General features: G+C 40.7%; 1 protein-coding gene and 1 long non-coding RNA gene across 8 annotated transcripts in view; one reads left to right on the top strand and one right to left on the bottom strand.

The window, feature by feature from the left end:
* ZNF148 (zinc finger protein 148) overlaps window positions 1-18,341 on the bottom strand; it is a 36,270-nt gene extending 17,929 nt beyond the window's left edge. For 3 of the 7 annotated variants that reach the window (XM_083489370.1, XM_083489366.1, XM_083489368.1), the window contains exons 1-2: window positions 16,157-18,341; window positions 1,237-1,583 (exon numbers count right to left, since the gene is read on the bottom strand). In XM_083489370.1, coding sequence (XP_083345496.1) covers window positions 1,237-1,566 — 330 coding nt within the window. In that variant the 5' untranslated portion in view covers window positions 1,567-1,583; window positions 16,157-18,341. Of the gene's footprint in view, window positions 1-1,236; window positions 1,584-2,259; window positions 2,460-16,156 lie in introns of those variants that run through there. The other 4 variants (XM_083489367.1, XM_083489369.1, XM_083489365.1 and 1 more) reach the window with 2 other exon arrangements.
* On the top strand, window positions 7,572-9,130 carry LOC310701339. Its single transcript, XR_014523015.1, has 2 exons — window positions 7,572-8,036; window positions 8,158-9,130. It is a non-coding gene; the product is annotated as an uncharacterized lncRNA (long non-coding RNA).
* Window positions 18,342-26,340: the final 7,999 nt, after the last annotated feature.

Raw genomic sequence — 26,340 nt, forward strand, 5'->3', positions numbered from 1 at the left:
AAAGGGGCATGTGGATGAGGAATCAGGAACCTTTCCCTACCCCAAAGCTTACTTCCCTGCTTCCCTTCAAACAGTTTTCTGCCAGGCAAGATCACAGGGTCAGCTAGGAACAAAAGCTCTTGGAGCAGGACAGTGTACCACAAGTATCCTGCATATGCTGTGAAAGTCAGACACCCACCTAACCCCCTTGTTTTTTGTCACTAGAGCTGTTCCATGTTCAAACACAGGCAGCTTCTGTCACCTCAGTTTTCTCCCCTAAGGTTGCGAACTGTACTTTCAGCAACAAGATTCTGTTATAGAATCAGACCAAAAAAACAAACACCTGATGTAAACCGAGTTGCCGATTGATTTTCAAGGCTTGAAAGTCTTCCACTACAGTGATAATTTATTATTTTATTCTGTTAACAGTTTGAAAGAATCTCATTATTTTCTAAAGTTCCTGTTACTTTCTTACAACAAAGCACCATCAACGTAAAACCGTATTTTAACCCAGCTGAAATCTAAGAAGCTATTCCTCACACACAGAGAATTAACTGTGTAAACTACACTGCTTTTCAATGCACATCATTAAATACCAATACTATACTGTGTTAGAAGTGCAGGAACCACAACAACATACTATTTCTTTGAATATAGCAGAAGCATTTTCAAGTCCTTATCTCCTGTGCAGGAAGAATGCAGACACTTAAAGTCAAATGAGCACTATGTAAGATATATATTTAAAAAGTGTGTAAAATGTGTATTAAAACATGAGAACGTGTTACTAAATAAACAGTGGTTGGTTCACAGCATCAAAGATTCCCAAGATTTTTAGAAAGGTTAATATTGTTATGCAAAAGCAGTCCATTGCGCATAACTCCCCCCACCCATGCTGATGGCAAATACATCTATTATGACTATACTGTTTTTTACAGAGGAAGAATTAATGGAACCAGGGGCTTATAATTTAGCCATGGGCTCTATTCCTAGCCCACACTGTAAGTCAATATCTTATTGCCTCCTTAACTGTGCAAACAGCACCAGAGATGAAAACAAGCCATGGGATTTATAGCATTTTGTTGTTCTTGTTAAAAAAAACAAAAAAAACACCTCCAATTGTTTTTTCTCAGAGTAATGAACTACTTTTATTTTAGTTTTCATTTGGTTGTTCCTGCCATACTTTTTTTTTTTTAAGTAGACCTTTTGATATGATTTGCTCAACTTTTAAATGCAAGCCCTGATAAATAAATTGCTTACAGGGACATTGACTGCATACTGAAGCCCTTGAGGAAGCCTGTCTTGCCCCTCCATCTCATCATCATTTTTCACCGTCTCTTCGTGGACCATGAGTTCATCGTGTGGGATCATTTCTTGCTGTCGAAGTTCACTTTCCTGTAGCACTTCTTCTGCAGAAAGGATTTCCTGGTGCGCCATAGCCCGGTCTTGAAGCACTGCTTCCTGCCGTTCCACAGGAACTGCCGACTGGTCAGATGCTGCACCCATTCCAACCATATCCCTGGATGACGGCATTTGCTCTATGCTACCACATTTAAGAAACAATCCTCCCAGCTTATCTTCAATGTTCATTCTTAAGTGCAATTAACCTGCAAATACAAAAACAAAAAACAAAACTCAATTAGCAGAGTATTTACCATTTATTTCATTTTTGTTACATAAGTAGACAGTTACACCTCAAAAAAGACAAACAGAAGAAGAAAAACGATTTTTAAAGAATGATACAATAAAAGAAAAAAGTAAACAATACAATAGAGCTAATAGGCAGAGTGTTTAAAAACACAGCCCCACACTCAAGCTTCACTGACAATATTTGGGTATTTATGGATACATACATGGGAAATGTAAGGCATGCTGATGAACACTTTTACTATTTTTATGGGTTATTTGTGTTTTTTGTGATACTTTGTTCTATAATTTTAAAGGTGCTGTGAGTCACTCTAACTTGTTTGTAAAAAAAAACCATGAATCACCATAATAAGAATAATTTCACAATAATCTGATTACAGGGTCTTTGTAAATCTCTCCCTAGAAAAAGGATAAGAAGTGCATCCCTCAACAAATACATGCCAACTACTCATAAAGTCTCAAAATCTGACACTTTTTGCAAAAAGATTCCAAACTGGGAATAGAATTTTAGAGTGCAAAAGATTCACTGCTTCCTTAGGTTTGGATCTGGAGCAGTTCAGGTAGAAAAAACAGATTTATGCTTGCAAGATGGATGCACCATTTAATTTTTTTAGCTTGACATTTTCCAAACTGCACCTTGATTCAAAACATGGGGCAGTAGCTAACAAGGTGCTTCTGCTGGTGCAAGGACTTTTGGTTGCACACTGAAACTTCCATTTCCTCTCCTCTTCCATGCCCCCAAGGACAAACATAGCATAAGAATGTAAGGGAGAGTTCTGCTGGGTCACACTCAAGGCCTAGTTACTCTGGCATTCTGCTCTCACAGCAGTCAACCTGATGCCTATGGAAAGTCCACAAGGAGGACATGAAGTCTCACTGGGTGAGTAGAAGTCCGCTTAGATTTTTCTTTTCATTTGTGGGAGAGGGGTGTGTTTTTGTGAGCAACATAACATGCTAAACCAACTTTTATCATCCTTAACTCATCTGATTTTATTCCTAACAAAATTTCTTCTCAATTTACCAAATGAGACAAGCTGTCAATAAAGGATCATTACATTATTGTCTGTTTTCTTGGATAGATCTTTAAATGAAGATTAGATAGGTAAAAATAGATAAATTCTGAATCAGCTTGCGTGTCAAACTTCTCATATGTAAAATCTGTTCTACACATGTGTAACATGCTATTTTGAAAAACCGTTGCCAGATAATTAAACTTTGGAAAATTATCTTTAAAATGATGCACACATTAACTATATATGGAAAATGAGTCTGTAGATTGACATTTTCGTGAAATTGCCCTTTCCCGAATCAGTCAAAGGCTGAAGAAATATGCCTTGCTGCCGTTCAATTGCTTTAATTATTAAAGGACTAGACAGGCAATGAGAGAATTGCACTTAAATATATTTTCTGAAAAAAGTCACTTCATACTAACGATTTCCTTGGCCCTAGCAGTTTTAAATAATACTGGGTTAGGCAGAGACCTTCATGCAGAATGTGCTGCTAATTTAAGCACTAACTCACCTCCCTATCACCACAAGCTTTGTCAGAAACTTCACCACAAGCCTTGTCAGAAACTTCATGAAACTCTAGTAAAGCGTTCATCAACGCCAAGTCTGAGAAGTCAGGCATTGTCTCTGTTTATGGATACTGCCAGTGCTTATGCAAGGCTATCCAAGATGGCTACTAGTGTACACCAGCACCTTATGCTTGACTATACACATGGTGGAAATCAAGAAAGCAACTATATTTCCCAGCAATAATTTACAGCGATGTTCTTGCAAGAAAGGTACATTCAGATGGCAAAGGCAAGACCACACAATTCAAACTGGGATTGATTTTTTAAAAAACATTATTGCGGGCCCCTCAAATTTATTTATACATTTAAAAGATGAAAGATAAAGATAGCTGAAGGCACCTTTAAAAAAGTGATTGGCAAATTATTTAGATAAGGGGGAAAAAACCAGCTTTGTTTAAAGAGACATTTCACTGAAACTTAAAAAGTAATGGAATTCTGCAATAGGTCAGCTGGAAAATTGGAATGTATCTACAAAAGGAAGTGTTTCCAAAACAAACTGACCCTTGACAAAATGCATGATATTATACACCATGTACTAGCTCTGGTAGGTTAATATGCTCCCTGGAACAAAATAGTGGCTCTTAAAAGAAGACTTCTCCCTCCTTCTCAAAAACTATATATAACTTACTTAAGTAATCCTGCAGTTTATTATTTTCTAAAAATATGATCACATTTTTTAGAACATGCATGCTCATCAATTCAGCAACTGTCCCAAATTCTTTAAATCCTATATCAGTCTCACAAACAGAATAGTTACAAACTTTTTTAAAAAATCAGTATATTTTACTAGGTCTTGATAGGTAGTAGAAAGGATGGAATCCAATTTGATAAATTTTCCTTACCATTAAAAAAAAACCTGTGGGAAATGCAATGAATAGTTTTTTCCTGTCCTAAGTAGTCATGCTGCTGCCTGCAAATTGACCCATGGTGCTTGCATAGTTTCAAGCTCTTCTACACTGATCAACTCCACTGCTCTGCATCTAGTTCCAATGCATCTCACACCATTTTTAACAATGAATTCTGGCTATTTATGGAAAATATAAAAACCATTAGATTCAATTTAAAAGCTACAGATATATGAGTGTTTTGAAAGTCACATATCAAAAGATTTTCCAGTATCCATTTAAGATCATGTTGATGATTCTACAAAAGGAAAGGAAGCAGGAAGTATCAGGAGAAATTGATATTTTGTACAACCACGGAACTGAAAACATCAAAGAAAAGGATTTATAGTGCTGAAGCATAATCATTGGCCCTTGACCTATTGAGACATAAGGTTGTGTCCAATTTTGTCCCTCTGTTGATGGAGGGCTCCTTGATCCAGCAGAGATTCCATGAGGGCAAGTGATTTTAGAAATTTCCCCCTTTCTTCTGCAGATTTCCAGCGGAGGGTAAGGGATACTACAGATGGAGAGTGGCAAATCAGCTCTTAGCATCTCCACTGGAACAAAGAGCCTTCAATCAGCAGAGGAGCACAATTGGATACAACCCATTAGGGAATTGTCATTGACAGTGAAGAGCCCAAGTGGTGCCTCTCTGGGTGTTTCTTAAGACATGCTGTATTTTTCTCTGCTTTTAAAAAGTGAATTGGTTTCACCGAAGTGTTATTTTATTGTGACCTCCCCTGTGAGGAAGAATGAGCTAGAAATTATCTTATGAAGAAATCAGATACATAATTAAAAGCAATTCAGACACACATATATATACTGCAGGGCAAGATGACTCTCATCACCCAGTCCTAGATTCAACGTGAATACACAGGTTTTGTATGTGTATGTCCTCAGCTTGATATTATGAATGGTTGAAGGACCAAACACTTCAGACCAAACTAGTAACCAGAGTACCAAACAATGCAAAGGAGACCAGCCTGTCCTGTTCCAGTTTGGGCAAAGATCTACAAAACAACAAATTAGGTTACAAGGCAAGAAATAATTCTTTACCACTAGATCTGATTCTATAAAAGTAACGTTCAGATTAATAATAGCCCCAAACAGAAACATTGTCAGGAATGATCCATTTTAGTCTGCCAGTACAATGAAACAATATATAGCAGGCCACTTATCTGACAAGGTTTTAAGAATCACAGAGATATCATAGCTCAGCAACAGCAGAACAAGCCTTGCAGGGAGAAGGTCCCAGGCTCAGTCATTATCTGTTAAAAATGGATCTTGGCTGGGAAAAGTCTCAGCGTGCAACCTTGAAGAGCTGTTGTTGGACAGAATATATACCACAGGGCAAGATGATGAAACAGTTGGATTTGTTATAAAGTCGTTTCATATCGTCATGTGATCCTCATCACCCAATTTTGAGAATGTGAGATTTTTCTGAAGGATTGGCACTGCTAGGCAAGATGCCTCCATTGTGAAGGAAATCAGCCCTGGGTGCTCACTGGAAGGACAGATCGTGAAGCTGAGGCTCCAATACTTTGGCCACCTCATGAGAAGAGAAGACTCCCTGGAAAAGACCCTGATGTTGGGAAAGATGAAGGGCACAAGGAGAAGGGAACGACAGAGGGAGATGGTTGGACAGTGTTCTCGAAGCTACCAGCATGAGTTTGACCAAACTGCAGGAGGCAGTGGAAGATAGGAGTGCCTGGCGTGCTCTGGTCCATGGGGCCACGAAGAGTCAGACACGACTAAACGACGACGACAACAACAAGGCAAGATGCCCTAATGTTCTGACTCAGCATAAGACAGCTGCATATACAGTCATGTAACTGCGTCATTATCCTTTGCTGGATGAGAATACGTAGTGTCATATCAATAATTGCTTATGATACTGCCGTATCATTATCCACCACATACGATAACAAAAACCTCTGCCCCAGCCACAGAATCTAAATGCATCAGTACACATTACTACTCTAGTTTTGTCCAGTGTCTTTTTAAAAGAAGAAAAAAAGGTGTTGGTACTCACTATGAAGTTGTTACAGTAAGTGCCACACTTTTAACATTGGGGGGGGGAGCTGCCAGTACTGCATACCCTTGAGTACCCCCCCCAAAAAAGCACTGGTCTTGTCTTCCATGCAAAAAGCCTGTTCACATCTTTTGCAAGTAAATCCTGTCGTATAGCCTTTCACAGCAATGGTAAACATACTGCTCAAATATAAAAACTTCTGCTCTGAGCTGGGACATAACTCTCTGTCTTGTTCAAAACCCCAAAAGAGTTAATAGCAGGCAGGAAATTTTTCTCTCATTATATCATTCCTAAAAATATGTGTTTATACGTTTTACTCATTACTACTTTATTTATTGTTATTGTTATTAGAATTTATATACCGCCCTATACCCGGAGGTATACCAGCCAGATTTTTCTCTCTCCCTTTTCTCCAATAATATGCAGCAGTAATATGCCTAATAGGTTATTGGGAGTCTCCATCTGAAGCTATAATTCCTTCTATTTAACATTTCTGATTACATCAAAAAATATCAGTAAAGTAATACTGCCATATGTAAAGTTTTCAGTTTTTGATCCTGTGCAGCACTGATGAGAAAGTATTCAGCACTAGAATCCTTTATTCAAATAGGTACTTTATTTGCTACAATAGGTAATAGTTTTATATTTACTGGTAGTTCTTTGGATATCAATGGAACTATATTTAGTGGTAAAACAGGCCACCAATGGCAGCAATACTGCTGTGGGGCTGAGTCTATATTTTGAATTTCCCTCATAAAAATGGTATCAGATATTTTCTGTAGAACATGCCTCAAGCTGTTCTACTGAAAGCTGGACAAAGCAGTCTTCTTCTTCTTCTTCTTCCCCACTGTGAAAGGACATATGGATCCAGGATTGGCCTCCACAATCACTTACGGACTCACTGTTAAGACCATGTTCATGGAAGACAATCTTACTCGGCTACGAGTTATCGCCAAAGAAGTTTCAAGAGAATGATCAACCTCTGTATACACTGAGCTTCAAGTGCACAAAATTACAGGCAAGAATATCTTCCAGTCAGTTTTCTTGATCTTTACAATAAAAAATAAAAAATGAGCACTGTAATAAAAGAGTAAGAAAGTTCTTCTATTACATGTAAGATTTTTTAATAGTATGTCAGTAAAATTCCTATACCGTACTGTTTTATTTTAGGAGCATTTCCACTTCTGCAGAGACTCCACAGGGGCTCCCTCTAACTTCCCATCAGCTGATCAGAGGTAGCAGCAACCTCCTTTGAAATTTAAGAGATATCAGTGAACTGATGTCATTATGATATCAGGAAACTGGCAGGTGGGTGGTCCCAGCCATTTGGCCAGTCCATGTTTTAAAGACCTGTATTACAAAGGTATGTAGCTCAATGAAAGAATAAAGTCATGATGAATAGAGAACTTGGTTTTATACCAAAATACATCTTCATTAAACCATGACACTATGTTTTAAATTGATTTGGTCCTATTTATTTCCATAGAATTAAATCACTTGAAATGCAAAGCAAGAAAGGCAAATGGGCAGAAGTAATTCTTCCGAAACAGAGTCATAAATTGCAACTGTTACTTGTTAGTTTAGCATATTTACACAACACTAAACTGTATAAACATTATTAATTTATTTATTTCCATTTCAAACCTGCCTTTTGAAAGCTTGGGAATAATGAAACACTAAATAGAAAAAGCCACTACTGCCCCATATCTTTTTGACTTAGGGCATTGAAAGTCAGTCTAAGTAAGCAAAATGCTGTAGACTTGAAATCTTGTGAGCCTCTAAGGAGGAGAGTATCACCATTTTGGGGCAGCCACCAGGATAACCTCTCTACATGTCCTTTTGTTTCAACTTGGCAGGTGCACATCTTAAAGACTGGAATGGTACACGTGAAAGTGAGACTGGGTTTGTAAGTTACAGATAGGTAGCCGTGTTGGTCTGCCATAGTCAAAATAAAAAAGTTCCTTCCAGTAGCACCTTAAAGACCAACTAAGTTAGTTCTTGGTATGAGCTTTCGTGTGCATGGGTTTGTAAGGTACAGGAAGCTTTAGAGGCAATACGCTATGTTCCGTTTCAACAAAAGAAATCAACACACCCTTAAAAGTGTAATTGCCAAAGAGAATGGAATCACTGATGCTTCTAAGAGTCTGATACTCTGTGCATAGAGACAACTGGAAAGAAGAGTGAATGCTAGTTCCACTTGCTGACCAGGAGCTAGACTCGCACTCTGGAAAAGCACTGAAAGCCATTGGCATTACCACTCAAGCAGAGGAGAAAATCCCCTTCACATCACAGAAGCAATGGGCAATGAGGTTTTCAAGATGGAAAGAAAGGTCCCTGCAAAGACATTTCCTAACACCGGTACATCCTTGTGCCAGCAAGGAACTCGAAGTAGAGGACTGTTCCCTTACTCTGCTCTGCATGCCACCACAGCTTTTGTGGCACAAAACTTTGCTATCACAGCAACAAGAGGGAACAGAATTGAGCTGCCACTTGGAGAATTTCTCCTGTGGCATATGAGCAAATTCAAAGACTGAAGCAATGCCATTTAACTCCACAGCACTGGTGAAGCAGAAAGTTCAACAAGATCAGTGTCTTTCAAATGTTTAGATGCAGCCATTCAGAGCTGAGTGACGGAACCACAATATCATAGCTTGTATTCTGCAACAAAAAGACTGGAGCTCTGCAGATTTGCATGTGTTGAATCTGTAATGCAGAGCTAGCCAGCACAGTACCCTCCAGATGTTGCTGAATTACAATTCCCATCACCCTGACCACTGGTCATGCTGTTTGGTGAAATGGGGACTATGTAACCCACACACAAAAAGGCTTTTAAATGTCTCTTTTTGATTGTTAATATATTATATTTCTGCTTTGAATCATTTTCAATATAAAGCAATTAAAGATTTTTTCTTGATAAATTAACAAACATCTGTAGGGCACCATGTTGGCTATCTGTGCTGTAATGTTCCCAACATTATTATATTATCTAAAATATAAAATTATTATTTCTCTTTGTTCATGTTGTGCTATTGATTTAAAACTGGCTTACTTCATGCTATGTGCAAGGAGAACGGGATGAGGAGTATTTAGCCCTGCTTTTTTCTATCCAGTGACATCGCAATGCAACAGAGTTAAATTACCAACTGCACTGGGCATTTTTGCCTTAAGGGAACATTTGACCATGGGCTAATCCATTGACTAGAATTGAAAGCAAGGACTCCATACTCATCGCCAGGGACTTCTGGCGGTTCCCTCGCTACGAGAAGCCAAGTTACAGGGAACCAGGCAGAGGGCCTTCTCAGTAGTGGCACCCGCCCTGTGGAACGCCCTCCCATCAGATGTCAAAGAGAAAAATAGCTACCAAACTTTTAGAAGACATCTGAAGGCAGCCCTCCCTGTTTAGGGAAGCTTTTAATGTTTAACAGGTTATTGCATTTTAGTGTTTTGTTGGAAGCCGGCCAGAGTGGCTGGGGAAACCCAGCCAGATAGGCAGGGTATAAATTTATTATTATTATTATTATTATTATTATTATTATTATTATTATTATTATTATTTAGCCACCTTTCCTACCAAAAAGGGCCAGGACAGCAAACACACAAACAAACAAAAACAATTGAAACAGGTAAAACCAATTCCAATATAGATGCATGCAATAATCCCATTTCAGAAACTTGTGCATATTAATTCCTGGGACAGCATCCAAGGTGTCAACCTGCTTGCACAGCGAACCTCTGTTTGCACCATGGGGCTCCCCTCCTCCTCCCTTTCCCCCTGCAGCTCCTCGCACACCCCCAAAATCTGTTCTGGGGCAGACTGAATGGATATTTTGGGGAGGAGGGAAACAGGAAGCCCCACACACCCACTGCTGCAACGCTGGGTATCTCCTGTGCAGGAGCGACAAGTGGAGCACTGGTAAAGGAACAACAGCAGCAAGTCAGGGGTCAATTGGGCAGTTGCACTGGAAACAATTGTGTAAGCTACCATGCTCAAAGAACAGCTCATTTGATCAGGTGCAAAGTCCCACTGAAGCCTCCAGCTTGCCTGTTGCGTTTCACTTTTGTAAACCTCTTCAGATTTCATAGGTTGCGGCATTAACTCAAATAAATAACAACCAAGACAAACAGCAGTACTAATGATCTGGGCAGGGACTTCCAGTAAGATTATACATTTTATAAGACTTTCTCTGTTGGATAACAGCCAAAAGACTACAGATGGAGTAGATACTTTGAGAAAAGTGTGTATCTTTGGTGTTCTAGAGTATAATCATTCTTCTGTGAGCTCATTTGCTATTTTAAGGATAAGTGGGTTTCTCCCACACAGATACTATTTGTGTATTTGGTCTTTTATATAAAAGTTGTGTGCAACACCTTTAAAGCAGGTAAGCACCCATTAGAAAGTCTGATTGCCTTGGCTAACAAAAAGAAAGGAGGGCCAGGATATTTATTACCTGTACTTCCAAAGTTCTCATCATTAAGTTGACTTGGGTTTCTTGCTTGAGTCGTGTGGAATCAGCAGTTCTACAACATGGTCTCTACAAAATACTTCCACCTGGACTGGTGGGGTCCTCAGGTTGCTGATGAATGGGTGGTGGTCCTACATTTTACCAAAATTACTATCTTCCATCACATCAAATTCTGCAATTCTAACATTTAAAGAGTACTTCTATCACCATATGCCAATTTTAATACTAGCAGCCTAGGTGCATTGTTTGTGGTATCTTTTAAAAATGAGTATCATCCAAGGAAAATTAAACTATATGTTACATTTTTTAAAAAGGCAAAAATAAAGTAATGTTGTGAACCAGGGTGTTTAACCATTTTTAGGCTGAGGGCCACACTAATCCATGGAGACCAAATGTCAAAGTGGATGTGGCCAAAGTGAAAAAGTGAGTGTGGGTGAACTGTAAAAGGAAGTGAGCCTCTCCCCTTTTTAAGGACACCTTCTGGAGGCTCCTGGGGGTCTGAAAAAAACTTTTCATACCATGCAATCGCAGGGGGGGGGCTGTGGGAGTGATGGGGGGAGGAATTTGGGACAATTTTTTGAGAGGTCATGAAACCTTCTGGCATTACAGTATCGCAGGAGCAGTCAGTTTAAAACAGGTTTTTTAGGGGGATTTTTTAAAAAAAATGTTAACTTTGGAGGACCACAATAAACCTTTTGACACATCACAGCAAGGATCCACCGGAGTTTTTTAAAAAAATTAAACTGCAAATTATGGGAGGGTCAAAAAAACTCTATTAGGAGCCTGCATACAGCCCACAAGTTAGCAACACCTGTTGATAACATTTCATTGAAACTGGCCAATCAAATGCAATGCTTTGCAAAATTCAAAAATCAGTGCAAATGTGAAACTGCTCAAAAAATAAAATATTGCACTAGAGTGCTATAATGATATGTGATCTATTTAATAATATAGTTGGTATATCAAGGCCTAGCAGCTTTTAGTTGCTTTATTTGCTGTAACCAAATTCTTGATGGCTTGACAACTTAAGGATCCCAGGCAACCCACAAGGAAACAATGGCTCCTAGAAGTGTGGGAGATTCTTGTCATGAAAAAATTGACATTTCAAATTAAGCTAGATAGACAGTCTACCAGAAAATAATCATTTTAGGAAAATGTGGCATCCACTCATTATGTATTTTGGAGAGTTATGTTAGCTCTTAGCTCTGTTGAAATATGTGTATATACACCTATAATGATGAGCAATGAATGATATCAATTCTCTTAAATGGCTATGGGCTGTTTACTTGCTTTGAACCCAGAGTTAGGTGTTCATGTTAAACAGGATATAATGTACTGCTTTACTGACAATCTCAAATAGAGAGAATGATAAAATGGCTAAGATGCCAATTTTACACTGATCGCCTTCATTCAATTTTGAAAGGTAATGGCACTCTTTGACCCTAGTAAAGTATAATCTCTTCAAACCGAGTAGACAGAGCAGTTTCCAAATTGCACAACATCACCCCTGGCAAACTAAGGTTTTAATGGCAATATTCCTATTTCAAAAATGCATAGTGTTCCAACATACCTGTGTCAAACCATTTTCCCCATGCACCTGTTGAAGGGTAGTACTTTCACATCCTGTTGCATGCTTATGACTTTCTATATGGTTTCTCAGTGGAGGGGCCATGGTAAACATCCAATGATGTCAACATGCAGTGGGACATCTGTCCCCCCCCCCCCCGCAGCTCCCAATGCACCTTGCAAATACACTCCTGTGAGTTGGGGAACCCCCTGAGCATATTGCAGGGTTCAGGTGCTTTCAAGGTCGGAAAAGAAGAAGGAATGAACCGCTTTTGTCACAATGGATATCACTTCATACTTTTTCTTTACCCAGTGGTGTGCAGGATACTCTTTAAATAATAGTCTAAATATTAACTTTCAATCCTTGCAGGCTTTGACTGAATTCTAAAGAATTCATAGCTGGTTGATATTGGGGGGGGGGGACCTGTCTTCTGAAAGGTTTGCAGCTGATCTTAAATTAGAGAATCCTTTTGTGAAATAAAGAAATAACATCCCAACTCTACATTTGTAGTTGAGGTTTTCTTCTTCTTCAGATATTATTCTGAAGCATCCAATAATCATCTCCAATACATGTAAAGAGAGAAGTAAAGTTCAGTATTTTTCAATTCTCTATTAAGTTGTATTCAAATTGCAGAATTATGAGAACTCTTAAAAGGGTGTCCTTCTATCATCATCTGATCTATTGCTACATAGACCAAAGCAGTCAGAATGATAAAGAGATTATTTACAGAAAAACCCTAAGCAAAGCCCCAGTTTATGAAGCTTTAGTAGTAATTACATTACCTAATTGTTCCTCTAATCACTTAGACATGACTTGAAGAGGTATCAGTTTAAATGTATATAATTTATCAAAAACATGTTACTTTGGACTGTATCCAAGTACATTATATTTAAGAGTACAACCACTGAAGTAAATGGACCTAAGTTAACAATGTCAATCCAAGGGTTTACTCTGAACAGGACCAACATTGGACATACAGTAGTCCTCTATCTTTTTAACGGTTATATCATATATAGTCACAGGCCAAAATCCCAGTTTTTTTGCAAAGACAAAAACTATGTTTAACAAAAACAAACAAAAGCACTGCCTCACATTTTCACATTCAGGGCGAGTTGTGTTATAATAAATAGCCATTCACAAGTGTTTGTTCAATACTGGTAAACTAGATCTGCATACAGATTTTAATAGAAGCCCCAGCCTGAATGAACCCTTCTCAAAGTTAAGTAAATATCAAGGCTACAACCCTGCACAAAGTTGCACATCTGCCAGTCCTACTGAAGTCTGAGGAACCTATTTGTGGATAACTCTGGCAGAACCGCAGCCAGCATTTGTGTAAAAAAAATAAGCTCTCCCAGCTCTCTATTCTGAAAAGGAAGAAAGCCTTTTCCCAAATCACTACCGGCAGTTCAACATCTATCTGTCCCACAAAAAGCAATTGTTATTGAAGATTAAAATCCAAAAAGACTAAGGTCCTTCAAACTAGTACCAACAGTTAACCTAGAAAATACTAGTTACATAACAAAGATAACCAACAGAAAGGATATTGTACCTTTAAAACTCTATAAAGGTCTCTCTCTTTTTTGTAGACACCTATAAAAAACATGGTGGAATGTTATCCAACCTAACTGGACCCCAAACTTCTAAAAATGACACAGAGCAAGAAGGCCTCACAAAAATTGTCTTGAAACGGAACTATCTATTGAATTCACATATTTTAGCCCCATTGTTATGTTGAAAATGAATACAATCTTACATTTTAGGAAAACTTTAAATCTAAAACTGAATTTTCATCTACAGTATGTGTCTCAACTTGTAAATGAAAGCTTTGATGATCTCTCTTATGCCCCACAAGCACCTACTCCAAAATATTGTTTACAATATGTAACCAGACTAAAGAGGGAATGGGATAGTGGATTCAATTGTGGTGGGTAGCAGATAGCCACAGATCTGGCAATACTGCTTTCAGATATTGGATTACAATTATATTTATGTAGTTCACCATTTAAGTCTGGATCTGAATGTTTCTGACCTTTCCACAACCATTTCTGAAAGAAAGCAAATGTATTTGGGCTAAGTTTTAGCAACAACTGAGTTGGCCATTTTCAATGTATTTCTTTATGAGAACACTTTGAAATTATACCCATACAAGCATAAATATAAAAACCTCTGGGTTGGAATTGTTCAATCACACAAATTTTTAGAGACAATCTCTGGACAGATAGCCAGAACTACTGCTGACAAACTTTTCCTCAGAAATTCATAGCGGTGACCAATTCCAATGCAAGATCTTCCATTCATGCATCTCTACTGAAATCATTCCACATGAACTCCCAAGGAGAAATACACAATGCTAGAAGAAGCAGGAAGTGTGTAGAGGATGTTCAAGCATCTCTATAGCTTAGAAGTAACTGTATTTCTGGGTCCATAGTGGCACCCCAGTTTTATCTTCCTAGTCATGATGAGCTTGACTCTTAGTAAATACCCCTTGGTGCCCACTTAGCAATGCTCTCCTTATGACAAGGTATGTACCTTAATATACAACTATTTACAAATAAATGAGCCCAAACAGTATACTGCAAAATCCTTATCACATAGGCGTATGAGCTAGGCTAAGTTATGTATCCAAACAGTAGTTGTAGGAAGTAGACAGTTTGTGCGTGCATGTCTCAGTTCCGTAATTCAGTACCTGAAAATGGGCCTATACTGGAAGCGAGGGAAGGGAGGTTTAAGATTGCTCTGCATCTGGAAACTGATACATTTCACGTTCTGACAGTCTTGTGCAGCCTGATGCTCTACTTACTCAGAAGTAAATTCCACTGGGATTAATGGCATTTACTCTCATGTAAGTGTGCAAAAGCCTGCAGCCATAATCTATGTTTCTGACAATCTGTCTCTAAGGAGACTGGAGTCCCCTGCTGAACAGGAAAAAGAAGCTAGATATCTCTGTTCTGCATATCTATTTACAGGCTCTTCAGATTCAGGGCATGTGGGTCTCTGTGAGACTTACTCTTGCGGCAACAATTCTGAAAGAGGAAGGGGGAAATCCTGCAGGAGATTTACCTACCCATCTATATCAAAATGAAACATTCAGAGCAGGACAAAATTGCCTGTTAGGTGTTGAAGATGCCTGTTCATAGGGATCTGTCAATCCCTTTGTCTCTAATGTTTGCCCGGCTGTCTTCAGGAATCCTAGGGATCCCTTGCTGGAACAGGAAGCAACCAGAGTTGGGGCTGGCCACTTCTGAATCAGGCTGTCAATCGCAGGGTTAGGTAGTTCAAGGGGCTGATGGCAAGGGGTCATCCTTTGTAGTCATGACTGTCCCAGTGTCAAGCATCTGAAGGGTAGCCTATGTGACTTCTTATTTCTTTAAAAAAAAACCAACCCTCAAGGTTATAAAAACTGCAAAGAGGGGAGAGGAAGAAATCACTGTGGGCCAAAGGTTTAGGAATGTGCATTTCTGTAGATCGGTCATCCCTGCAAGTCCCTTTGTCTGCCAGGCTCTCTTCTCCTTTTTTTTTTTATTTTTAAGGAGGCCACCTTGGAAGAAGGAAAAAAAAGAAGAAGGGGGGTAGGGGAGTTGGGAAGCCTCCCTGGGGAGATGTGCCCGCCCCCCCCGTTCCCCCCATAGCCCCCTTCCTCCTTTGTTTGCCTATATCTTGTCTCCTTTGCCTTTGCCTTTGCTGACCTACGAAGGGCTCGGAGGGCTACCGGAGCCCCAGCGAGGCCTGCTCGCCCGAGATCCCAGCTCTCCTCCTGGCGAGCAGTTGCAAGGCCCCGTGCAAGCGGGACCTGGAAAGGAGGCGGGGGGGGGGAAGGAGCCCGGACTCTCCCCTCCCCTCAGCCCCCTTTCGCCTCACGCACTTCGCACCGCCACCCACCCACCCGCTCCAGGCCCGAAGCGTCTCCCTCCGCCCGCCCCTCCCTGGCGGGGCCGCCACACAGCTCAGGCGACGAGGCCCCACCAAGGAGCCCGGGCCCGCCTCCCGTCCCCTCCGCGGCTGGATTCTTACCGGCGGCCCGAAGCTGGGGAAAGAGTAGGGCGGCGGCGGCGGCGCGATGACGACGACGGTGGAAGAGGAAGGCGAGGGCGGCGGGGGAAGAAGAGGTGATGGGGGGCTCAGAGCCCCCAGGCCGCGGCTCCGGCTCCTGCCCCGGGCACCATGATGGCGGCGGCAGCAGCAAGCAGCAGCAGCGATGGCTCCCTTCCTGCAAGAAGCTGCTGCAGCGGCGGCGGGCGGCAGGCCGGTCGGGAAAGCGCAGCCGCCTCAGCCTCCTACTGGCGGTGACAGCGACGGGCCGAGACAGAGAGCGAGCGAGAGAGAGCGCCGCCGCGGTGCAGCTTGGGAAATCGCCCGCAGGATCCGAACCCGCCACCAGAAGCAGGGCTGCTGCTCTCTCCCCCTGAAGGGAAGGTGGGTGAAAGAGCGAGAGGAGTAGTAACAGAGTAGTGGAAGGCCGAGGGAGGGAAGGGGAAGGCTTCGGAGGTCTCAGCCCCAGGACTTGTGCCCCTCCATCCCAAATCTCTGAGTGAACTGCGGCCACCAGCATCAAGGGCTAATTCGATTCATCGGTGTGGTTTCTAGGCCAGCTTGGACTTCTGACTTGAAATTCAGCACTTGGAGATCAAGGAGGTCGGGAGAGAAGATCTCCTACCTAAAAAGTGCAGAGGAGAGTGCAGGAAGGGAGTAGATGCTACAACTGCATTCGGGTGAACAAGGTTAAAGGGTGTTAGGTAGTCCTATCTTGGGTTATTCCACACACCCCCAAACTGTCCCCAAACTGACAATAAAACCGTAGATGGAACACGGTAAGGCAAACAAAAAAGTGCACCAGCATCATCATGGAAGAGTTGGCCAGAAATAATTTATAATTTATAAAAAGAGAAAGCCGCAGTTGCAGAGCCACATCTGAAAAGGCCCTGTTGCTGATGCCCACCAATCTGGTCTTCACTAACCGTAAGCCAGAAAGCAAAGCCTGTTACTGATCTAATGGCTCAGGTAGGTTCATCTCAATACAGTAGTGAGTGACTAGACAGCTGGTAGTTTCCCCTTCTAGGATGAATTCAGATGTGTTGCAGTGAGATTTTGGCCTCCCAGCACCTGCATAATCCCTACAGCATGCTTAGATCATGCTGCTAGAGCTAGAGCTACTCTCCTGAAGTTTGTCACTACAACTCCCATCAGCTCCGCCCAGCTTTGCCTTTGTTCCTGGATGGTTGAGTTGCAGTCTAATACATCTGGTGGATACCAAGTTGGGGAAAGCTGCATTACAAAGCTGAAGAGACAACATATATATTAAAAAAAACGCCTACAATCTATACTCATGGCATTTTTGCAAGTATTAAAAAATATATACCAGCCCATCTATGCACATATACATTGAGTGGTGACTCTGACAGGCAATTTGCCCAGAACTGTTACTCATCCTAAGCAAGCAGCTAACAATAAGATACTTAGACTGCAATCCTAAAAACACACACACACACACACACAAATTGCACTTCTCATATGGGGTACTTCCTGACTGGTGGCTCTTAACGCTACCCAGTAATCCTCCCACTGTTAGATATATGAGGAATTGACTTTTCACATTTTTAGGTAAAAAGTGTTGTGTGTTTCATCTACACTACTAAGTGTGATGCAGCTTTATGGGCAGGAAAGGGGCAATTCACCTGAACACAGCATTTTTTGATTATCTGTTTCCAAACATTTAAAAAATTCATACCAAAGCACTTTTTCCATTTCAGGGGCACTGCACAATTACTTCACTTATGTTAAAAAGTAGATGAAAAGGGTAAAATGGAAAAAGCAAACAAACACAGTGATAAAACGGCACAGACTGAAACGGCAGTTTGGGCTTTTAAAAATCATTTTGTACATTTGAGTTAAGACATTTTTTCATTTGTGTGCTGTTGCTCAATTTCTTTTTTTTTTTTTAAGTAGTCAAAAATACAAATTAAATATTGCCAAAAAGCTGTGCAAATGAAATGGCCCCAACCAGAAAGGTAATAGGTAAAATTAGTGCTAGTCTGGGACCTAGGAGACTGGGGTTCAAATCCCTACTCACCAATGAAGCTTACTGTGTGACCTTGGGCCAGTCACACCCAGCCTAACCTACCTCACAGGATTGTTATGAGGATAAAATGGGGAGGTAGATAACAATGTACACTACTTTGTGGGAGGAAAGATGAGATATAAATGTATTTTTCGCCCCATAGGGCGCACCGGCCCATAGGGCGTACCCAGATTTTTTTTGGGGGGGGAATAAAGAAAAAAAATTATTTCCCCCCCAGGTGCGGGGCTGGGGCAGGGCAAGCCCGAGCTTCCCCCGACCCCAGCCCCCAGAACAGGCTGCTGTCCGCAAGTCTAGGGGGCCCGCGGAAAGTCGCGCCGGTCTCCCCAGGCTTGCGGATATCTGCCCGAAGGCTTCAGGATGCAGGCATCTCTCTTCAGGATGCAGGCAACTCTGCAAACCAGGTTGGAGAACAGCGGCATGGCGGCGCTCCGCCTCCCCGTTGTCCCCCGAGCTTGTGGGGCTGGCGGTGGGGAGAAGTGCGCTTCTCCCCACCGCAACCTCCAAACCAAGTCGGGGAATAGCAGGATGGCGGTGCTCCACCTCCCCGCTGTCCCCCGAGCTTGTGGGGCTTCCCGATATCTGCAGGAATATGTGCAGATATGTGCAGCGCGCCCCAGGCTTCAGGATGCAGGCTGCTACCCGCAAGCCTTGGGAGCCCGACGGGAACTCCCGCGGAGCTCCCAAGGCTTGCGGACAGCTTCCTGAAGCCTGGAGAGCGAGAGGGGTCGGTGCGCACCGACCCCTCTTGCTCTCCAGGCTTCAGCGAAAGCCTACATTCGCCCCATAGGACGCACACACATTTCCCCTTCATTTTTGGAGGGGGGAAAGTGTGTCCTATAGGGCGAAAAATACGGTAATAACAAAGAAATAATATCACAAACACATCAAGGCCACTTTACTTCCCTGTTAACACAGATGGGAAATATTGGATATTGCAGTGCTGTGCTGTTGCTTCCACAGCAGTCTAATTTTCTGGGTAGACTGCTGAAACACAGGAGAGCAACAATTGATGAGAATGTAACAAAGATGCCCTCTTTTCCATAGGAAGTAGTGTGGATGCACTTATAGACAGCATTTTATACTCCCCACATCCATGAGTATTAGGAAGTTCCAGGGCAGACTTTTATTTGATGATGTTCCTTCTGAGGAGAGTGTACTGGAGACAAAGAGAAGAGACACATGAATATGCAAATAATAGTATACTCAAGTGTAATATACTTTTTATAGAATGTTCCACTTTTTACAGGCGCTGCCTCTTTGCTGACAAATGGTGTTCTGCTTCCAGCTTCTTTCCTTTGTTGCATCTTTTAAAAAGGAATTTAGATTCCTCAGAGCCAAGCTAGACATAAGGAGAAAAGATGTTTAAACAGAGATGTTTAAGCCTACATCTGTCCCAATCACACTGGTTGTAGGGTTGGTGGATAATAAGCTATGGGGCAGTGGGAGAAAAAGTTTTAGCATCTCTCAGCCCATGTTATCCTTTTTCAGTTAATTCCAGACTCTCATTTTCTACATGACTAGGACAGATCTTGGTTTAAGTACACAGCCTGCCACCATCATGACTAGTTTTGCCTCTAATGAGAAATAGAATGAAAGGCCTCCAGCACAACAAAAGCCACTCCTTTTTCCGAAGCTGCATCATCTGGAATCCTTTCTCAAATTTGTTTGGCAGCCTGTAGTTAGTTAAATTGCAGGGAAATTATGGTGAAGGCACTGGAACAAATGTCAGCAGGTCTGTAATGTTTCTGATACTTCCACAGCTCTCCCACACTCCCCAAAATCTTCAGCAACATACTACTATGGTAGTGCCATTGTGCTGAAATTATCATCTCTCAAGACATTGTGTATAGCTGGATAAACTTGATTAATCAGTAGTGATGGCCAGTTGATATTCCTGGAGTCACCTGCCTGTCACAGAGTGTGCCAAGATTGCACCCTTTTGCAGTTTGTAGACCACAAAACTGAAATACTAGTAATTAATGAGCACCAAATTAAACTATTTCCTTAACTCTTGGGCCAGAAATATTATCTCACACTGAAATGAACTAATAAAAACAATTTATATAAACATTTCACAGGAATCATAGAATAAATATCCACAAATATTTTAATATCATTTTATGAAATACGATCTAAATATATTTACTTGGCCTGCAATCCTGAACACAGTTACAGAGGAAACAGGCACAAAGGTGTTCTCTTGAGTTTCCACGAAATGTTCTTCAAATGTCAGCACTTTGAATTGTGCCCAGAAATAAACAGGTAGCTTATTAAGCTATTGTAACATGTGCTGTCTATGACAGGCTCTGGTCAATAGTCTGGCTACAGCATTCTGAAGCAGCTGAGGTTTTCAAACACACTACAAATACAGAACCAGTGGTTACAGCTGTCCTAACAATATGGCATGTGTTGCCATGGCTAGATCTGACATCCAAGAATGGAAACAATAATCTTACCTGGGCAAATGCTCCTGGTCACTGTTCAAAACTGGTTTTACAAGTTCCGGGCTGAATCGAAGAATGCATCTAAATTATGACTGGGGAAACCTCTTTCTTTTGCAGATTGAAATTCAATTTATTTGCCCTCACCACACCCATTAGCAATGTTGGGTATGGGTTTAGAATTTGAACAACTTGATTGAAATTAGATGGAAACAAGATATTGAGTAGGGTGTCATCTGCATATTGGTGATACTGAACCCTCCAGACCTGGATAATCTCATCCAGTGGTTTAATGTAGATGTTAAATACCATGGAGGACAAGTTGAAACTTGAGGGACACCATAGGTCAGTAGCCAAGGCACTGAACAGGAGTTGCCCCAGCACCATTTTCAGGAACTGCCCCACCAAGTAGGACCAGAACCACCATAAAACAGGCTCCAAAGTTTCATCACAGCCATCCGGTCCAGAAACACAGCATGTGATGGTATGCAAAGCTACAAAGAGGTTGAGTAGAATCAACAGTGACTGTGACAGACTCCCTCCGTCCAGTTCCTGGCAGAGATAATACACCAAGAGAACCAAAACTATATCTTATCTCATAACCTTTCAGGATTAATCCAGTCTTGTAACAGCTAATCAAAGATCACACCATATTATTATTGTACAAATAATACATTCTCAGAATGTTAATGTTCAAAACATTATCTAAAAGGTTATTCTAACACACAAAAGATGGATGGACACACACACTTCAATAATTGATTCTATAATAACAACCACCAATGTGGCACACACATGCCATATGTAGTAATATTAAATAGGCACCCTCAATCTTAAATTGGCACCAGTTCATTTAGTGAGAATTACTTCCAAAAAACTACAGGATCAGGCTGCAAGACATACAAATTCTTTAAAAAGCCCTGTCATGGTCATGCAATAGGGCAATTTCAGTACACACACATTTAAAACATAGGCAAGTTAGGAGCAGGAACAATTGTTGGAAGTTTATTTCAAGCAGTGTTTTGCTTTGCTTGCTGAAACCCAAGCCTGTATAATCTAGTAGAATTAGATTTAACAGTAGATATGTAAGTGAGATACAAATGTTGTCAGATGCAGCAGAAAACAGATGTAGATTGTGCTCCCCACCTTACATGCCCTGTGTCAGAAGCCAAGCAGTACAAAAAACCAATGATACAAGTGTTGCAAATATTATAAAGGCTGCTGGAGAAAGAGCAACATATTAACAGAGGTATTTGCAAATATCACAGACATTTCTATTGCATCATACATCAATGGGTACAACCTTAAAGGGAAGGAGCAACATACAGTGGTACCTCGGGTAACATACGCTTCAGGTTACAGACTCCACTAACCCAGAAATATTACCTCGGGTTAAGAACTTTGCTTCAGGATGAGAACAGAAATCATGCAGCGGCAGGAGGCCCCATTAGCTAAAGTGGTGCTTCAGGTTAAGAACAGTTTCAGGTTAAGAACAGACCTCCAGAACAAATTAAGTTCTTAACCCGAGGTACCACTGTATAGCTTCAGCTAAAGAGGATGCACATCTATAACAAATGGCTTCTACAGAAAAGACTAAAAATTTAGGCACTTCTAACATGTAAAAAATGTAACCATGCTACACTAGCAACATGAAGCGCTGCATATTTTGTCAGATACAAATAGAGCAGTCTGGCTACAGAATATGTGAAAAGTCAATAGTTTAAGGATTGCTTAGAACAAGCTCAGATTTTTACTCTTATTTTCATGTAGCATACAGCTGAATATTTATTTAGTTCATTACATAATATGCCACCTTCCACTGATATGAAATAAATTCTTATTAATTTTGGCATATTGCTTATTAATTCTGGCATATTTATTTATTTGTTGTTATACTGGTTGGTGTATTCTGACTAACATTAATCATCATTGCACGTTACACCTGGGAAAAATGTTGAAGGAAGGGCACACTTCCCACCTTGTACTTTTATCAGTAATGTACCTGCCATATGCTGCATTTAGTCTTTCCCACGGTAGCACACAGCTAACACAACAACAAACATGATTCAGTTCCCCTTCAAGTCTCTTTGAGCGTGTCAGAACTGTAAGGGAATTTACATTTTAGCCACCATTTTGAATTGGGGGTGTCTTGAAAGCAGACCGCATAGTAAATCTGCAACACCTTTCCAATTCTATGGAACCACATAAACCAAAAAATCCAGTACAGTATATAATTTTTTGCCTGTGGCTTTTATGGCAACCCTTGAACTAATATATAGATCTCCTTGAAAAGCTTGCAGTGACTTGTATGCTGCTGTTTTTCCTGCCATACCTGTTTCATTTTTAACCATGGTTTAACACACAGTCCAGCAATTGCAGCACTAGGCATGTCCAAGCCTTCAGCATCGGGCCAGAAATAATCTGTGCTCCCCTTAATTTTGTTTTGTTTTGTTTTGCTGTATAGAAAGCAGGGGTGAGGTTGAGATCACATAGAGAAACACAAATCTGACATCCTGCTAGAGCTGTCGAAAAAGTTGTGGCTCGTGGATCTATCAGAAGTGGATATGAAACTTTCAGCCTTGATTTTTCCAGTTCACCTAACACACCTGATACTTAGAAAGCAACTTACCTTTTTCTGCCAACAATTGCATTCCATAATGGCTGGCAGTTCCAGAGGTCAGATTAAAGATCCCAGCGACTCAACAATGCGGATCCTACTTAGGTGCAACAGGAGAGAAGAATTATGGCAGAGCCTGGGACAGGAGGGAAGCTGTAGGTAGAAAGGGACATTTGACAGTTGCAGAGTCTCCAGACTCTATTTAGAAGGGGGAGTTTACAGTGACGTTAACACCCCATTCTCACACAAGATGTTTGTTATGTGGTACCTATTTCTTTACAAATTCCTCTCCTGTGAAAATGTCATGATAACCATTGCAAATTGTTCTGCCTTATTTTTGTGTGTGTTAGGCTACTTTGAAATACTTTGACACTAGGGGGCAATATGTAATCAAACATTTCTTTTACCTACTTTTCATTCTAAAGAAACAAATTTTGGTAGACACTAGTTGGGAGATGTACGGTTATTCACATCTGGTTTTATAAAATGTGTTTGCTTGTCAGTAAGTAATTTTTACTACATTCATAAATCAAAACAGTGCCCAAAAATTAATTACAAGAGAGTATATATAGACACCACAGTTCAATGGATAAGTGGAGTTAAAAAGCACAAAGAGACTATTCAGTTCATATCAAATTTTAAGCAGAAAGGATAGTCTATTCCTCACAAGTTTTCCTTACCTTGAGAAGCTATGCAGTATCTAGCAAAGGTTCAGATGATCCAAGGCTGCTGCTCCATATCTACCTCTCCAACGAACTCTCTGTCCTAAATTTTTCATAGCAGAAATTTCAATTTGTGAGTTGACACCTGTACTGTAGGGGTGGGGGCAGGGACTACAGAGGTCCTTGGCTACAAAACAGGTCTGAATAATTATTTTTGCAATCCAGCATTGTTAAATTGTTAATTTATTGTTGAAATATCCATCTCTGTAAGGTAGTCGGAGTCAGGAGTCAATTGTCTGAGATGTCAAAACAGATACAGTGGTGCCCCGCAAGACAAATGCCTCGCAAGACGAAAAACCCGCTAGACGAAAGGGTTTTCCATTTTTCGATGCGCTTCGCAAGACGAATTTCCCTATGGGCTTGCTTCGCAAGACGAAAACGTCTTGCAAGTCTTGCAATTTTTTTTGCTTCCCCCCCTTTTGCTAAGCCGCTAATAGCCTTTTAGCCGCTAAGCCTTTAATAGCTGCTAAACCGCTAATAGCGCTAAGCCGCTAATAGGGTTGCTTCGCAAGACGAAAAAACCGTTAGACGAAGAGACTCGCGGAACGGATTATTTCCATCTTGTGAGGCACCACTGTATCTGAAATACCATGTTGATAGTGAATATAGAAAGCAAAATGCCCAAGAAGTATCTGAGCAACTATGTGCAGTATAGATATATTCCTTATGCAAATATTAGCTTATTAGTTTACCCATCTGAAAAATTATTGGAGAGAAATCCATGCATAGTTGATAGTAAGATTAGCTAGCTTACTTGCTAATGGTTGATGCAGGCACATGTTCAATTTGTCTTGTAAATGTTCCACTTCTAATACTTAACCTTCATATAGATGCTGACATTCTGAAGCACAGAGCAAGCCACTATGATTGTTGGCATACTCCCGACAGCTTTCCCTGGATACTTCAAAATAGCAAAATGTACTGAACTAACAGCTTGTCTTTTGGGCGCCATAGTAACACAGTTAAACTCTCTAAAACTGAGCTCAATACGAGTTAAGGTTTTTCAAATATGGCAGGGCTAGAGAGAGGTTCTATCAACTGCTATAGTATTTGCAGGTGAGGTAGGAATATGTTCCTATCCATCCACTTGTAGAAACATTGTTGATTGGCTATGCACACAATTTTGCTGAGTAGCCAACATTTCAACAACACACTATTAGAACAATTTGAAACAGAAACAGACTTGTTTCACAGTACTGCTGAGTAAAATGAGAGCCTATAGGGGATGCCAGCTTTTCTGAGACATGTTGGAAAGTCAATTTGCTTTTCTGAGACATGTTGGAAAGTCAATTTGCTCCAGATTCTCAAGAAACCAAAGTGAGGCAAACCTTTAAAAATGTTAAAATCCTGCTTTCTTAAAGCAGTACATAAAGTTTTTATGGCTTATGTGTTTCAGGTATAACTTGTCAGATGCAATGCTTGTTTTGTGTTTTTGTCATATCAAAGTTCTCTCCTTTTACAGAAAACACCTGTTAACAAGGAATGAAGAGACTTTTTGGTCTGCTCCAATAAAAAAAGTTAGTACCTTGAAGCTGCACTCTCTTCAGTGTCTTGGGGAAATTGGCAGTACCCTTCTTGCCTCCTCCACTGCTTTGAGGGCAGTCCAAGAAGTACAACTCATTATTATAATAATATATTATATACAGGATCCCCAGCAATATGATGAAGCATCCTTGCTGAGGCTAATTAGATCTAGGTTGGGTCAGTGCCTGGATGGAAGACTGTCTGAGAACAACATGCACACTCCCTTAAATTCTACAAAAACTAAAAATTGCAAACAATACTCTCCATGAAGTATTGGACAGCTAAGATGTGGGAGTCTGCTGTTACTGAGAATGAACGAGAATGCAGGAGGGCAATGAGCTTATTATTGATAGCCCAATCCATCTTTTAGGTCACATCTGAAGCAGTGCATCAACCAGTATCCTCATCTAAAATAGGACTGATGTACAGTGGTACCTCGGGTTACATACGCTTCAGGTTAAATACACTTCAGGTTACAGACTCTGCTAACCCAGAAATATTACCTTGGGTTAAGAACTTTGCTTCAGGAGGCCCCATTAGCTAAAGTGGTCTTCAGGTTAAGAACAGTTTCAGGTTAAGAACAGATCTCTAGAACGAATTAAGTTCTTAACCTGAGGTACCACTGTACTAGTTTACTTTGAGCAAAAATGAATTTGGGGTTACTTTTTTTTAGAGAGAGAAAGAGATGTATAATCAAGAATTTGAGTCCCACATCAAATGAAAATGTACCTCTTAAAAAGTAAATGAAGCCCAATATAGGATACAACCATTTTAATAATTGGACAATTCAAAATAAGTGCAAAAAATACAAAAAA

The sequence above is a fragment of the Podarcis liolepis genome (genome assembly GCF_965112155.1).
Source record: "Podarcis liolepis genome assembly, chromosome: 1".
NCBI classification, from domain to species: Eukaryota; Metazoa; Chordata; class Lepidosauria; order Squamata; family Lacertidae; genus Podarcis; species Podarcis liolepis.